This window comes from Poecilia reticulata, chromosome 22 (assembly GCF_904066995.2).
Source record: "Poecilia reticulata chromosome 22, P_reticulata-male-v2, whole genome shotgun sequence".
NCBI lineage: Eukaryota > Metazoa > Chordata > Actinopteri > Cyprinodontiformes > Poeciliidae > Poecilia > Poecilia reticulata.
The window spans coordinates 15,662,946-15,679,558 of record NC_088851.1 but is presented as its reverse complement, the minus strand read 5'-3'; the positions used below and the strand labels follow the sequence as shown (position 1 = coordinate 15,679,558).

General features: G+C 40.0%; 3 protein-coding genes across 4 annotated transcripts; 2 read left to right on the top strand and 1 right to left on the bottom strand.

Moving 5' to 3' along the window:
- The first annotated feature begins 16 nt into the window (after positions 1 to 16).
- Positions 17 to 5,866, top strand: zbtb8a (zinc finger and BTB domain containing 8A). Of its 2 annotated transcripts, none has more exons than XM_008399577.3 (4): positions 17 to 423; positions 2,596 to 3,470; positions 3,599 to 3,768; positions 4,998 to 5,866. In XM_008399577.3, exons 1-4 carry the CDS (start codon positions 359 to 361, stop codon positions 5,313 to 5,315), a joined length of 1,428 nt encoding a protein of 475 aa, XP_008397799.1. In that variant the 5' UTR covers positions 17 to 358; the 3' UTR covers positions 5,316 to 5,866. The 2 variants fall into 2 exon arrangements, with proteins under 2 accessions (XP_008397799.1, XP_008397800.1); XM_008399578.3 differs by lacking the exon at positions 17 to 423 and adding an exon at positions 461 to 1,212.
- A 1,000-nt stretch (positions 5,867 to 6,866) lies between these two features.
- hmgcl (3-hydroxy-3-methylglutaryl-CoA lyase) lies at positions 6,867 to 10,467 on the top strand. Its single transcript, XM_008399579.3, has 9 exons — positions 6,867 to 7,014; positions 7,216 to 7,299; positions 8,179 to 8,286; positions 8,389 to 8,484; positions 8,599 to 8,747; positions 8,842 to 8,905; positions 9,014 to 9,202; positions 9,310 to 9,435; positions 9,892 to 10,467. Exons 1-9 carry the CDS (start codon positions 6,919 to 6,921, stop codon positions 9,991 to 9,993), a joined length of 1,014 nt encoding a protein of 337 aa, XP_008397801.1. The 5' UTR covers positions 6,867 to 6,918; the 3' UTR covers positions 9,994 to 10,467.
- Positions 10,468 to 12,967: 2,500 nt separating this feature from the next.
- On the bottom strand, positions 12,968 to 15,932 carry gjb3 (gap junction protein beta 3). Its single transcript, XM_008399580.2, has 2 exons — positions 15,765 to 15,932; positions 12,968 to 15,115 (listed from the first exon to the last, which is right to left on the bottom strand). The coding sequence occupies exon 2, from the start codon at positions 15,043 to 15,045 to the stop codon at positions 14,179 to 14,181; it is 867 nt and encodes a 288-aa protein (XP_008397802.1). The 5' UTR covers positions 15,046 to 15,115; positions 15,765 to 15,932; the 3' UTR covers positions 12,968 to 14,178.
- Between the last annotated feature and the right edge of the window lie 681 nt (positions 15,933 to 16,613).

Sequence of the window (16,613 nt, the reverse complement as noted above, 5' to 3'; positions counted from 1 at the left end):
TGTGTTGTGAGGTTAATATAGAAGGCTTCAGTGAAGCAAATTAGAACAATGCTGGTTTCAATATGCACCCTTCTGCATTTATAATAAGGTTCAAATGAGCTCAGCTCATCACAGACTCCTGAAAACTGTGTAAATATTGCACTATTCACTTGTTCATTTTAAAAGGGTCGCTGGGGCTTTAAATGGCTCCTTGAACCTTCGGGCACCCAGTTAATAAACACCCACGTCAGCACAGAGCTCCAGTCGCTCCGACCGGGTTTCGGTCTTTAGGGCTGAGCAGGAAGTGTCTGCCTGTGGACCCTGGACGAGGGGGAAAGAAAGCAGAGGGGGGTGACGCGGCGAGGTAAAATAAGATAAAATGGATATGGTGGCAGATTTGGGGGCGAGCAGGCTCTATCGGGCGCCGGGTGAATCCAGCCACCAGTGAGTATTGATGGTGTTCTTTTTTTTTTTTTTTTTTTTCCAAAGGGGGGCAAATCAGGATTTGGGGCGTAAGCGGGTCTCGGCGACACCTCTCGCCTGAGAACGAGCCGCTCGATCTGGGCAGCAGGCGAATCCTCCCCCGCTGCTCGTCGCGCTCCGGACCTCCAGCGCGGAGTGGAGTGGGGCGGGATGGGGAGGGGGTGGCCTTGTGGATATAAAAAACGGGCGTTTTTAGCGCATCATATCTTAACGGTGTCAGTGCATTTATTGCTCTGCACCCAGGACGGTCGCCTGTCTGTTTTCTCCATTGTGTGCTTGGCTGGAGCCTGAAGTGGGCGTCGCTCCAGGACAGGCTGGGCTGCTCCGGTGCGGCGCTGCCCGCTTTTCTCTTGCAGGACTGCAGCACTGTCGTGTCGTTTTGTAGGTCGAATGGTGTCTCGGTGAAAGGATAATGGCTCAGCTCAGATATTTCCTTTGGATTTGAGTGTGGAATAAATGGCCACAGAGTACTGCGGGTGTTTCACCGTGGGTTTATCGGGCGCTGCCGAGCCTTTCAGATGGCACGGCGGTGCAATTTACATACGAAAGCTTTAAGAATCAGATTTCTCATGCCTCAGAAAAAACAGGCACCATTCTTCAAATGAGGTTGAGAGAGATTTATTATTTCTTTTCCTTTGGGCTGCATGTCCAGCTGTAGTCTTTTTTAGATCATTTTCTACTAGTCGGATGTGTTTCATCATCAGGGGCTCCTTAAACTCTTTGAACTCGGCATACGGGAATGTTTAAAAGGTTTGTCACCCGAACCTCTGACTGGAGTCGGGCGTAACCCATTAAAAGGGCTTGCTTTGACTGAAGGATCTCTTAGCCAATCACAGTGCAGAAAGAAATCATGTAGGCGGGGTCGTCTAGTGCAGACAAAGATACATTAAATTAGAGGTTGATCTGAAGTGTATTTAGTATCTTTTATTTTGATTTTGCCCACATGAATATTACAATTAACATTGAAATCATTTTTTGGGTTTAAAGCATAATTAAAATAAAAGACACCAATGTCCAGGTAAATCAATGTAAGCCCGCCCTGACATATTGATTTAGGTCTGGCCTGTTAATTTTTTGCTTTTATCAATGCCTGTCTCCTATTTAATTGAGGTAAATGTGATTATATGCATTAGTACATGATACAAATTTAGTTTCCTCCTACAGTTAAAAAAAAATGTTGGGTTAACTGATTCCTCTAAATTGCCTTTAGATGTTATGTGAGTGTATGTAGGGACATTAGATATACGTCTGTGATGAACTGGCAACTTTTAATGTTCCCCACTTCTCACCAAATGACTGCTGGAGAAAGACATCTGCAACCTGAAAAGGATTAAGCTGGTGTAAAAAATGGTTGCAAACAGTTAGCAGGTGCTGGCTCTATTATAGACTTAGTTCCAATAACTACATTGTTATGTTAATGTGAATTTACCGTGCAAAACAAAAATGCAACTAGAGATTTTATTGGGATTGGTACTGGATAGGGTTATGGACCCTAACCACGCATGCAGAGCTACACTGGAATAGCTTAGATGAAAATATAAGGGTATTAGAAAGCCAGACCTAAATCAATTTAAAACCTGTGGCAAGACTTGAAAAATCACTCTTCATTGATGCTTTGCATCCAATCAAACTGAGTTTGACTTTTTTTGCAAAGAAAAATGGCTAAAACCTTTTGATGTCCAAAGCAGGTGACATACTCAAATCTGTTTGAGTATGTCAAATCTGTTTGAGTACGTCAAATCTGTTTGACATACTCAAACAGATTTGCCTGTATTTTTGCAGTGACTAATAGTTCTGCACATTATTCACTCCGTGGGACAGAATACAAGTGCATGTCACACTATAAAAATTTGTATCCACGAACAACTTTGAAAATAAATGATCAGTCCACTTTCTCTTCACATTTATGCACTACTTTGTTTTAGTCTATTCCATAATTTCCTTATATAGTACCTGTTTATTTGTGGCAGCAACATGACAACATGGGAAAAAGTTCAGGGGATATTGATTGTAATTTAAGTGGTTGTAAATATAAAACTCTTGCTTTGATAATATTTTGTTGAGACAAATGCAGTCAGTTTGTCTTTTTTTGTTTACAGGTTCTGGTAATGCTGTCGCTTTTGTCTCCTGCAGGCAACCTCAGAGGTGGTTCAACACGGCCGACATCACTGCATCCCACCAGAGCAACCTTTTGAAGCAGCTAAACGAGCAGCGCCGGCAGGAGCTTTTTTGCGACTGCAGTGTGTTGGTCGAGGGCCAGCTCTTTAGGGCCCACCGGAACGTCCTGTTTGCCAGCAGCGGTTACTTCCGGATGCTGCTGTCCCGGGGGCCAGACGGGCTGCCAGAAACTGTCAACGCAACCTTCGACGTCTTCAGCCCAGAGACTTTCACCGTCATCTTGGATTTTATCTACTCCGGGCAGCTGGATCTGTCCAGTCACAATGTGATCGAGGTCATGTCCGCGGCCAGCTACTTGCAGATGAACAGTGTCATCACATACTGCAAAAACTTCATCAAATCTTCCCTGGACATTAGTGTAAAGGACGAAGACAGTGACCGCTGCCACAGCCTGTCTGAGACCTGTTCTTTCACCAGCGGAGCAGGAGAAGAGTCTACAGAGCATCCGCAGCAAGGCCCCCGCTCTGTCAGCCCACCGCCTGCACTCTGGACCCGGGACAACTCCAGGTCCCAGTCCAGTTTTATGGGGAAGGAGCCGGAGCAGGAAGTTGCAGTCTCAGCCCTTAAGACTGACCCAAGTAGCCCTGCTAATGAGCTCAGTGCAGAGACAGATGACCTGCATGACCCTCAGGACCCTCTGTACACACTGCCAGGATCAGAGCGCCGACGTGGGAAAGCAGGGACCAAAAGGAGAGCTCCCAACAGCATTCGTTCTGGCCAGCATGAAGACCTGGATATTCAGGAGGCGAGAACCATAAAGGCTGAGAAAGCAGAGGAGCTTTACGCCACACTACCTCCAATCGTTGGCGTTATTGGCCACTTTAATAAAGGTGTGTTTGTCTGTACAGACCATCAATAGCTTTGCTAGTCTGTCCACGTTACTGATGGACAGACTTGAATGACGTGAGTCTTATTTGGTAAGACAAATATTTCAGCCATATCTTCTCATTTTTTGCAGATTCCAACCCTGTTATGCGCTTTAAATGCCCATTTTGCACACACACCGTGAAAAGGAAGGCAGACCTGAAGCGTCACCTGCGCTGTCACACCGGAGAGAGACCGTACCCATGTCAGGCCTGCAATAAGCGCTTCACCCGCCTGGAGCACCTACGTAGCCACTTTGAGACAGTAGGTCTTCTCAGAGTCTGAAGCTAACATTCAGCTGTGCTTTTTTTATTTAACATCACATAAAATATAGTAAAATAGTTAGTATAGCTTTGTTAATACAAAATTCAGTGGATAACATTTAAAAAGAAGCTACATACTGTTCAGTTTAGCTTGATTCTTATACCCCACTTTACAGTGTGGAGGAAACAAATGCATCAGACAGTCACTTGGATTCTGTTTCTCATTCTGAGCAGGCGTTAAGTAAAATGAACAGGTGAACCATCCCTTTAATCAAGAAGAAACGTATAAAAGAACCAGATTTAGGAAGGATGACTATCTGCCTCGGATGACTGGGGGTGGCATGACAGGAAAGAGAGACTTAATAGGGAATACCCATCTTTGGGTATTCCCTAAGATACCCAAAGATGGGTATCTTAGGGTATCTTACCAACAAACTGTTTTAAAAAGGAATGTTTTTTTGGGATGGCAACACAAAGGTAGGGGAATACCTTTGTGTTGCCTCGAGGTAAAAGTACTGATCTATTTTTTTTTTCCTTCATCACTCTGGGACAGGGTGTTCTACTTTTATGTGCATATAGGGTTATAGGTCTTTTATGTGGGTTATAGGTCATGTTGAGGTTTTATACTATCCAGATGTACCAAATGTTACAACATTTTATTGAAAACATTTAGGTTAGAAGAAAACACCATCATCAGTAAATATGCATGTGGAACCCCAAACTAAAAACTTGACCCACAGTGGAACCTCCAACTATGGGCCTCATTTAACAATGCCCTAGTGGGATCGTGATGAGCCTCCTATTTCTGTGAAGCTGGATATTAGTTTAAACTATTGGACAAACATTGGTGGATTTGGTTAGTACATAAGTGGGAGACCCAATTTTTAAATATGGGCAAAATGTTGCCCATCATTGATGTCACAGGGGGCTTTCTGGGCTGAGAGTGGGAAGCCCACCCTTTGCGCAAGTTTGTTGAGACTCCACAGTCCCCACCACTCACATAATCATCTACTGAATCTCCAGAAGAAGCCTGTGGGTAAGAGAAGTCGTCATAGTCTGAAAGATTTGGAGAACTTATGGAAGAGTGGGAAAATATTGCCAAGTGGTCTCTGCTGGTAGACTCCAACCAATATTAACCACTTTTATGAGCATATATAAATGACTCAAATCTGGAATTAATTATAAAAGAAAAACAGAATTGCATTTTAACTGTTTTGTGGCTTTCCGCAGATTCATCAAGCCAGGAAACTGGTGTGCAGGAAGTGCAAATGTCAGGTGACAGAGGAAACCGGGCATGTGGTGTGTGAGGGCACACGCCGCTACCGCATCTGCACCACCTGTATCCAGGAAGTGGGCTGTGACGACATACCCATGGACGGTCTGCAGACGCCCAACGAGGAGCCAGCGCTGTTATTAGGTGTGGACGGTGAGGAGGAGGGAGACACCAAGAGAAACTGGATGGTGAATGACGAAGATGATCTCGCTGAAGACTCGGGTGCAGATCTCATCATCCAGCAAGTGGATGACAGCGACGAGGAGCTGCAGTGAAGAAGGACCAAACTACGTGCACATATATTGGCAGTGTGCATCTCTGTGTTAAAGCAATGCAAAAAAAACAAACAAACAAACAAACAAAAAAAAACTAGTCTGGAGATGTAAGCTCTCAGTTTATTGGGTGTATCCAACACAGGAATCATTCTTTTTGAGACTGTGGGGAAAACAAAAACTGCTTTTGGTAAATGTTGCTAAAGTTATGCAGTATCCAAAGCATGCATATTCATTTCTATTGTTTTGATTGAGTTGTTGTGTTACAATGATTTTAATAAGTGTTTCTTCATTTGAATGCATGAAAAGACACTCTGTCTTTTCAGAGATTTGGGACTTTTTGTTAGCAATGAACCCAAAATGTTGATCCAGACTAAATGGCAGCTTTTAAGGATTTTTCAAGTTTAAGGAGACATAATTTTGTTTAAAGTGTTTTTTTGCAAGCTCTCTGATTTCTTGTTTATTATATGCACTATGGTATAATCAATTGTAATTTATTTATTACTTTTTATTTTTACTTTCTGACACATTAAAGATATTTTTATACACCTGTACCTGATTTATCATTAGATGTGAGTTGTAACTAAGCTACTATATCTCTACCAGTTATTCATTTGTGCATTATACTTTCAAAAAGAACCTAGCTTTGATATTCTGAAATATGAAGATCATCAAGTTGAAAAACTAGACAAAGTATTTGCGAAAACAATTTTAAGAAAAATTTGTGACTCAAATGAACGAAGTGTCATAGCATATTTTGAGATCCAATTAACACAATATCATTTTTGTGAAGCCTACTTTGAAAAAACTAGAGTACTTACACTCCAGAAAACTTTTTCTCTTTTTTAAACCATAAAATGTAAAATAATGCTTAATTTTGTTTGATCAAGGAGAAAATATGTGTACTTTCTTTACATGAGTGAAGTTGTCTGACAAGGAATCAGAACTACAGTCAATAGAAATGAACCACAACACTCAGTCTTCAGGAAATAAAATTATTTTCATGTTATATTTGAGCGGTTTTCTACTTCCCTTCTTCAAATTGAATTTACACCTAAACTATTAAGTGAAATAAACTGGTGCTGTGTGGTTGGTGTATGAAATGGGTTTGTTTTCAGGTACAGAATTTAAGTAAGTTAGGACAAAATATCAACACTGTCCAAAACGGGGATATGAATGTGTGAAGAGGTGATCTGGCCCAGCTTATATTTATTTATTTATTTATTTATTTATTTATTTATTTATTTATTTATTTATTTATTTATTTATTTATTTATTTATTTTTGATATTTTACTTTGCTATACTGACACTTCTAGGGTTCCGTTTTTACCTAGTGTTTAAAGAGACCTCGACGTCTTCTGGAAAGCTGACATACAATTGCACAAGATATAAGAACTACAAGGCCAGATAAATATTTTATATTCTGTGTGGTGACTAAAAGAATGTGCAATAAATAAATGTGATTTTTGTTCTATATCCTATCGCTTCTTATTCACTACCTAATTATTGCCAGTAGATGGCGCCTATGCATTTTTTTTTTTAAGAAAACGTCACAACTCGCGTTTCCAGGAAGTATGACGTCAGGCTGCTGTTAGCTAGCTAGTGATGGCTGCTACAATGAGGCTTGTCAACAGAACAACTTTAAGATTAAGAATGGGTCAGCAATATATGTCGTTCAGCTCCGCACCAAAGGAGAAGACGGTTAGTTCTGGGTTTTTATTTCCCCGTTGTTTGAACTAAACGTTTATAGTTGGTGCCGTAAAGAACATCGGTCTCCAAATATCCATTAGCCTCAACTTGAAGCTGGTTGTGTTTGGTGACTCTTGAGGAGACGCTACAATTCAGCTTTAACTCTATTTTTATTTGACTGTTGGTAGTTATATGTGTGTGTTTTGCCTTTAGACATGTGTAAAAGCTGCTCATGCTCTCCCACAAACTGTGAAAATAGTGGAAGTTGGACCCAGAGACGGTCTTCAAAATGAAAAGGTACACTTGTATAAATAAATAAATTATGTTTTTTGTGTGTGTTTATAGTTTTGTTTGGTTTTATGTGATTTTCAAGCCATAAGATTAACCAAATGAAGGTTAATCACTATTTACAACTAAATGTTTATCCAAGGGGAGCAGGTGCTTTCTTGTGTCAGGAATTTCAGTGAAGTACATAATATAGACATTTATTTATTTATTTATCTTTAGCTTTAAAAAAAAATCACAATTACAACAAAAACATTTTTGTTGTAAAAAATAGACAAAAAATAAAAAATGGTGGCTTTTTCCAAGGTTATATCATCCTCAGTTTCCAAAATTAAGCAAAAATAAAATGTGGTTTGATTTAACCGCTCTAAAAATTGTTGCTAAATATTGTTTTCTGTATTGGTGCCTTACGTAAAATCTGTTATTCTTAAGAGCACTTGTCTTTTAAATGAATGCTTTTGTCAGTATTATAATTGCAATAATACTGTGCAGTTATATTATTAAATAGTTTTTATATTATCGTGTTTTTGAATAATTGTCAGTACAGGCATTACAGCATATTAATTTTGAATTTACAAGCATACAATTCTTTCATTTTTACTTGTGCAACTATAATTATGTAATACAGCGAAGATGTTTTAAACCTAACATGTTGGCTGTTTTTGTTTCTGTTTTGTTACGATGCTGATTTTTTTATAAGATACTACCTTTCAAAAAAAAAAAAGCAAAATAATTTTAAATATAAAGTTAAATAGTTGCCCTAGTGGTTCAGTGAGCAAAAGAATAGGTGTGGCAATCTTGTTCAATCTGGTGAAATTACGTGAGTCATGCCTAGTTGGCATTATTTATCAGCTGTTCTTCATTTTTGTGTTTTATTATTCTATCCCTTAGACTATCGTTCCAACAGAGGCAAAAATCAATTTAATTAACATGTTGTCAGAGTCTGGACTTCCAGTCATCGAGGCCACCAGCTTTGTGTCCCCTAAATGGGTTCCTCAGGTAAGCATTTTAGAACAAAACCCACTCTGACCTCAGCATGTAAGAATGAATTGAGCTTTGTTTTTTTTTTGTACTGATTGGCTTCTATTGTTTAATTATCAGATGGCAGATCAGGTGGAGGTGATGAAAGGTATCCGTAAGAAACCAGGAGTGTCTTATCCAGTCCTCACGCCAAACCTGAAAGGTTTTCAAGCTGCTGTGAGTGCTGCACATTCCTGTATTTCTGCTTCAGCCCTGAATAGGTACTGAATGTTCAGGTTTTAATACTGCAGGTGATAGCTCTAAAACATGTTTTGATTTCTTGCACTGTAGCTAAAGGCCGGAGCTTCAGAGGTGGCCATATTTGGTGCTGCATCTGAGCTGTTTAGCAAGAAGAACATAAACTGCTCTGTGGAGGAGAGTTTGCAGCGCTTCGAGGAGGTCATGAAGGCAGCTAAAGAAGCTGCTGTGCCAGTTCGGGGGTATAATTACCAGCATCCTCGCCACTCTCAGTAAACCTTTAAATCATTCGGACTTGCTCTCAAACTCTTTCATCCATGTTTCTCGTCACTGCAGTTATGTCTCGTGCGTTGTGGGATGTCCGTATGAGGGCCAGGTGGCGCCTGAGAAAGTTGCACATGTGAGTTATGGCTCAAAAGATGTTGAGTTTGTTCAGCAAATAAGTCGTTCATCATCTTTTGTAAAACAGCCAGACGCAAAGCACTTATGATTTGTTTCTGTGTCACAGGTGGCGAAGCGCCTGTACTCTATGGGCTGTTACGAGATTTCTCTAGGTGACACTATTGGAGTGGGGACTCCTGGAAGTATGACTAAAATGTTGGAAGCTGTGACCAAAGAGGTGCCAGTGAGCGCTTTAGCTGTTCACTGCCACGACACTTATGGCCAGGCTCTGGCTAACATCCTCATAGCCTTGCAGGTCAGGCTGAGTTCATGTTTCTGAATCTAAAAGCTTTCCCTGAAACAATCTAGGGTATTATTATAAAAGTGAAGTTTTTTTCATTTTGTTTTGTTTCCTTTTCTCAGATGGGAATCAGCGTGGTAGACTCATCAGTAGCTGGACTGGGCGGCTGTCCATACGCTCAGGGGGCTTCTGGGAATGTTGCAACTGAAGATGTTGTTTATATGCTGCATGGACTTGGAATTGAAACGGTAAGAGATCAACTTTTTATCTGCTTGACTTTGCTTTGGAGTCGGCTAGGAGGGAAAAGAAAACCAGTTGTTAATTACACTTCTGGTAAATTTACATATCGCTTATCAACAGCAGTTATTTCATTAATTATTAGTTTATAATGCCTCAGCTGATCCATTTTCTGTCTCCGGATGAAACGGTCACATATTAAATGACTTGTACATTTTCTTAAAAACCAGAATTGAATGTTACAGTACTCTGTAAAACAATATTTTCCAGTATTTTTTAAAATAACATTGGAGTTAAATTTTCACCTTTGATCAATCGAGAATAATTTCATTCTGTTCCTGTTTTCTGTCAGTCTGCTTATGCTGTTGCTGCTCTTCTTGTAAACTTTAAAAATAGATGAATTACTTATGTTTTACTTGAACTTTTCCTCAAATCATTTAAGCTGTGACTCTGTGTTCTCACGTCAGGGAGTGGACCTCTCAAAGCTGATGGATGCTGGAGCTTTTATCTGTCGAACCATCAACAGGAAGACCAGCTCCAAAGTGGCACAAGCCACCTGCAAACTGTAGACAAAAAATAAAAAATGGTGGCTTTTTCCAAGGTTATATCATCCTCAGTTTCCAAAATTAAGCAAAAATAAAATGTGGTTTGATTTAACCGCTCTAAAAATTGTTGCTAAATATTGTTTTCTGTATTGGTGCCTTATGTAAAATCTGTTATTCTTAAGAGCAATTGTCTTTTAAATGAATGCTTTTGTCAATTTGTGGTCAGTGGATGAAGAATGGACTTAACTAAGTTTCTAATGACACACGGTCCTGTAAATACAGATTAAATCACTAATATCACAGCAGAAGATTTAGTTCAGGATGTACCTGTGGAAACCATCATGCCTTTGAAGTTTGGACAATATAATGGTTAGTGAAACTGTTTATTTTTTTTAACATAGTGCTTAAGGTTATTTATTTAAATTATCTCTTTAAATCTGATATGTACATATTTATGAAAGTTGAAAGTTTCAAAAATAAAAATATTTTGCATTGTAATTTGTGATTGCGTTTGTCTACTGATGAATATTGCTAGGATGTAATATTTGTTTTAGCATCATCTCATACTGGAAACCTTTGAGAAATCCTGCTTTTAAGTATTTGTGTAATGTGTGACCAGGGAATCCCAGCTTAGACATAAAGTATAGTTACAGTATGTTGCTTCTGCAAAAATATGTTTTTTGCACATTTGTTAAAACTCACCATATTGTGACAGTGTAATGTGAGACGGATAATCTGTGAAAAGATCGAGCGCCTCCACTACCTCCCGGTGTTTCTATTGCTATTTGAAGGAATGCACTACTCCTGGTCAAAAACAACCAACCAGAGGCAGAAGGAGTATCTCAGCAGTGTCAATCAATCTCTGTACGTGCCGCTAAACCTGCGGTGAAGAAACAACTTATCATTACAGGAAAACCATTTATCCGCCATCATCGGTGGCCATGCTAACTAACCTTAGATTCAGAGCAGGTCATGTTGTGATGAGCCAGCTACAGTTTAGCAGAGAGATAGGGGGAGGTTCTGAGTGGGGTATACACAAGAGTGAATGACAGCACTAAGACTCTCTTCCTGGCTCTGATTGGTTGTTTCTGACAGCACAGGACGTTAGGTAGAAGGCAAAGGACCTTGATTTTTTTTTCACAGTTTGTGTTTCAAACTGTCTCAACATAGTAATAGTTTTGACAAATGTGTAAAAAAACTTTTTTTATTTTTTTTATAGAAGTTGCATATGGCTGTTTTAAGTCCTCAAGTGCCAGGGTCCTGCAAGTTTTAGATGCGCAGATCAAATAGTTTAAGCTCATCATTCAATCATGTTCCAGATAAATATCTGAAGCACCTGAATCAAATAGCCTCACTATTAATTTGAGTCGGGTCTGCTTGAGAAGGAATCCATCAAAAGGTTCCAGGATATTATCTTTTGAGGACCAGACCATGCACACACACACTCACACCTAGGGGCAATTTAGACAGACCAATTAACCTGACAGTCATGTTTTTGAACTGTGGGAGGAAACTGGAGTACCCGGAGAAAACCCACGCATGCACAGGGAGAACATGCAAACTCCATGCAGAAAGACCGGGAATTGAACCCAGAACCTTCTTGCTGCAAGGCAACAGCTCTACCAACTGCGCCACTGTGCAGCCCCAGAGGACTGCAGATTTTGTCAAATCTTTGTTGATTTGACAAAATGTTTTAGACCATTAACCTGCAAAATGGATTACATTTTTTTTAGTTTCTGACAGTGGCCACAAGATTTTTCTTTAAAATTAAAAAATGTGACTCAGGGAGTTCCACAGGCCTCTTAGCAAATGGAAATTTTCCACACATTCCTTTGTTTGCCTGTTTTCCTGTTGGTATTTGTGAGTTATAAAGAGCAACACACATGGGGCGAGAGTAGTTCAGCAAGTAGTTCCTGTAACTAGGATGTTAGCCAACACAACTGACTTCTGTCAGTCTGCTGTCAGCTCACCGCCTTAAATGTGTTATTGATTTGACTGCGTCTAGTTTAAAGCATTTTTGAGTTGTCTGACTTGATAAAACACATTGAAAATGCATTGCAATATCATTTCTCTGCCTCACTTGAATGGAATGCTCTCTAATCGTTTCTATTTTGATGGGAAACTAAGTGAAGCTTCTCCTTACTCCGTTATCTAAAGAAAACAATCTGTGGCATGTTACGTCAATTTGGATGATTGTTTTTAGATTTGATTGTCCACAGCTCGGCTTCAGTTCTTGCCTGTTTCACACACTTACTTAACAAGGGCAACAGTTGGAAGAGTAGCTGTCATCCCCTGCTGCATGTCTGAGTGCCTCTGGGCAAGGCACATTGGGTTGCCTGCAGAGATAAAACTACTTGGAATGCAAGCCGTTTCACCGGTTTTTGCTTCTTACACAACTCTTTGCTGCATTTGTGGAAAATAACCCCTAAAGCCCAACTTGGAAAGTGGTTTGTACTTGAATTCCAATCATAGCTTCAAGACTCCCAAAAGATATTGAGATATGAAATTTTGCGGGACACTGATGAAAAATGAAAGCCATGGATTATAATTTTGTTTCACTTGCATCCCTTCACAAAAATGGCTAATGTGGCAGCTGTGAAGTCAAAAACATGTCCCCCCTCCAGCTAATAAATGTTTTAAAATGAAAGGCTGCCTCTCTCACAATGTTTTAGGGTTACATTGTCCAATAAAAGAATAATTTATATTCAGGTTTTTCACAACCCCACCATTGGGTACCAGGAACAGTAGAGGGCGTCACATGCACCTTTTTATGCTTTTATACTTCTTCAGGAAGAAGCATATTTTGAGCCATTAATCACCATCCAAGGAACTATTGTGAGTAGATTTCTTATTGTCTCTGTGGGAAATTTCCAGTTCTAAGAAAACATCCAGGACTAAACAAAGTATTTCAGCTGATGCAAGTAAAAGAAACCTGAAGGACAAGTAAAACAGGCAACCTGAGGTTGTTACGTAATCCAAGAAACACCTGGAAAAGCACTTGACAGTTATTGGAAACAATTTTAAACGGTACATAATTATGACTCAGTATATTCAGATGCATGTCTGGCACAAATTTATGCCGACGTCAGGATTCATCATAAAACAATGACCAGCTCCTCAGATGAAAATTGTCAGGATCCACATGCATAATTAAAATCTATATTTATAGCATGTTTTCTCTTATAAAAGTTGCTTGTATCTAATAATGAATCTCAATTCAAAAACAGCAAAGACACACATTGTTTTCATACATTTAGACTTTTACAAAAAGGACAAATATTAACAGCACCTGCACTTTCCCACATGACTTCCAGATTGGACTGTTACAGTTCCACAAGCCGCATCCGGGTCTGTCCAGTTTTCATTCAACATGATTCAGCATTAAAAGACAGAATTAAACAGCAGTATCCCCTTGAGGCTTACTTGAATCAACAGTGGTCTTGGATCGCGTGAGGTTGTGCACAAGCATGTCAAAACACAAGGAGTCTAAGCAGCACAAACCTGACAGAGAGAGCAAGGATTTCAAAAACATGAAATGCAAAACAGATGCATTTGATACTGTCTGTGAGAATAAAACAGCTCATCTCTAGTCACCTTTTATACAAGATCTGAAGCACCTATATTCCCATGATGAATGGTGTCCTTTTCTTTGAATTTACATGAAATCATGAAGCTAAAACCATAATCTGAGTGTAAACTAAATTGTAAAAATTCTTTTTTAGTGGCTAACCTGTAGATTACGACATCAGTTCCTGACACACCACTGTAGACACTGGCCGGGATGGTGAATACCTCTACCAGGTGTGTCTTTGCTTTTGTGGCACTTATGTCCCTTCCCCCCAGTGCCAAAACTACTCAAAAGTAAAGCTGATAGAACTTTCACTGGCTTATTTTAAAAAAGTAGAAGAGCTGAAATGGCAGAGATATTTATAGTATCCAAGAAGGACAACCACGTATCACCAACAAATCAAATTTAACAGTTGACTTGTAAATATTGTGAATGTTGACTTGGAGACCGAAGTTCAAACAATTCCTCGAGAGTTTTAGATGCGGACACAAAGTCTCAATGAATCCAGTACCAATGAGCCAGCTCTGAAACATTCTGCAATTTGACTCATGGGTCTGCATCTGTATTTTCTTTTTAAGGTTTGCAAACCTTAAATTCCAGCCAAAGCAGTTTTCAGCTCTTGAGCCTTGGCCTGACTTCCATCATGACCATGATAGAGTCAAGTTGGGAGCAGAGGCCCGTATCTTTGGATCTGGCCCGAGTACTTCCAGCCGGTTTGGTGCTTTGCAGACGTTCTTGAAGGATGGAGGCTTGTCATCCATATCTCTCTTTGGCAAAGCCATGTTGTAGTTGTGGAAGTTGTCGTTGTTGTAGTCGTCATGTTGCACAGCCATGTGGCGATTGTGCCTTTTGCACTTGTTTATGATCCGTGCAATTCTCTTGGAGATGAGATAGATGATCTCGCATATGTTCAGGATGATACAGAGGGCCGAAGCCCCAACCATGAAATAAGTGAAGACCTTCTTCTCTGTTGGGTGACCGATATAGCAATCAACCATGTTGGGACAAGGTGACTCCTCACACTTGTAGAGCCTCGGTAAGTCGAAACTGTCGTAGATGTGGTGAAGGATATAAAGGAAGGCAATCTCAATACCTGTTTTTGCAAAAAGGCTGATTAGGTAGGTCCACCACAGCCCACCGTGTTTCTTGCCAGTGTTGGTGTACAGCTTGCTGTCGTCACCGAATTTGGCCCTGTGCTTTCGCTCGCGTTCATCGCGGTACGCTACGTGCATCACCACCATGAACGAAGGGCAGGTGACGAAGATGAGCTGCAGGGCCCACAGGCGGATGTGGGAGATGGGGAAGATGTGATCGTAGCAGACATTGGGACAGCCAGGCTGCTTGGTGTTGCAGTCGAATTCCTTCTGGTCATCCCCCCACACCCGCTCAGCTGCCACCACGTACACCATCACCCTGAACACAAACACCACCGACAGCCATACCCGTCCAAACGCAGTGGAGTATTTGTTCACTCCACTGAGGAGGGCTTGGAAGGTCTTCCAGTCCATGTTGCTGACGTGTAGTCAAATATCTGTTGTCTGAAATTCTTCTCTCTATGGTTACCGTTTCTCCTTTCACCTGGAAGTGGAAATGTAAAAGAAAAAAAAAGGGTCACGAACACCATGTTTTCAGAGCCAGTTGAGTTTCAGCCAATAGACATTTCAGAAAGTCTGTTCAGACCTGATTGGAAATAAAAAAAAAAAACATCTCCAACTTTCGAAGTCTTAATCATATCAAAAGGGCGATTGTAAAATCACAGCCATGTAAAGGCCCGTGACTAAACTGCCAACAAAGAAGACAGACAAGCTGAAGCAACTTTTTTTTTCTTTTTTCTTTTTTACACACCCACAAACTGTTTATTCAGTTTTTTCTTTAGGGTGTTTTAGGCAAATAGTCACCTTCGAAACGAGGTGAGAGCATGCCAGTCTACTTTTGTGAGTATTTTCACGTTGAAGAAAATCTAATGTTGAGTCTTAAAGCGTCTTAAAGCTTGGGTACATTTTAAAAAAACGACTTTTACGCACTAATTGTCCGCGTTCTCTGGAAATATTTTTCGTGGGAAGAATCGCTCTGAGTCAGTATTCTGACATTCTAAATCACAGATAATCGGTTACAAATGAGTAGGTCTGCTCAGTGCGGACTCAGGACTTGATCTCTGTCTGAAACGCGATCACGAACATTGCCAAATCCTTCTAAGACATTTTCAAAATAGTTTACTTTCACTTACTTTGAGATGTTCAATCCATATCTCACTAAAAGAACCACCGGCTTATTCATTTCCCCTTTATTCCGTCTCAGTACAACTTCGTACCGATCTTTTTTACGCACAGATTTGACTCCCGTTTACAGGTACAGGAGAGCAGAGGAGAAATGTGGCCGTGGGTGTGGTTAAAAAAAAAATGAAGAAACCCTAGAACTGCCCCCAGATGTTCCTCTCCACCCTCCTTCTCGTCTCTCTCAAAGAACTGATTTATATTATGAATCTGAAAAGGCACTGGTAAGATTCGAGCTGCTTGCGTTTTACCACCAATACTTTACCAAAAGAAACTTTAAAAAGATCTCACAACTGGAGTTTTTTTCCCCCCCCGTTTTCGATGAATCTGAAAAAACAAAAAAAAACGAACCCACAAACCACTGACAATAATAGAGGCTTTTAACAGAACCGCCCTTATTTTTAAACCATCTTGAGCTGAGCTGGACTTTTAATTAGCATTCCACTCTTTTGCCTTTAGTCTTCCTTTTGTTTTCTTCATTTCTCTGTTTACTTGAATCCTTGTTTCCATCACAAAATTCATCTGAACGTCTTGTACTCCAAAGTAATGTGTAATGCAACGTTGCTTCAACTTTTGTCTTAGTGGATGTCAGTGAACCACTGGTAACACTTTATTTGAAGGGGTGTGCATAAGACACTGTTATAAACATAACAACTGTCATGAACATAAAGAATCTTTGCATGAAATTATCATAATTTACAAAATCATGCAAAGTTGGCACTTTTAATGGACTTTTAAAGCAACTTTTAGAGCAACTTTGCATTAAAAGTTACCGAATGACACTTCATGACAACCGTCATAAA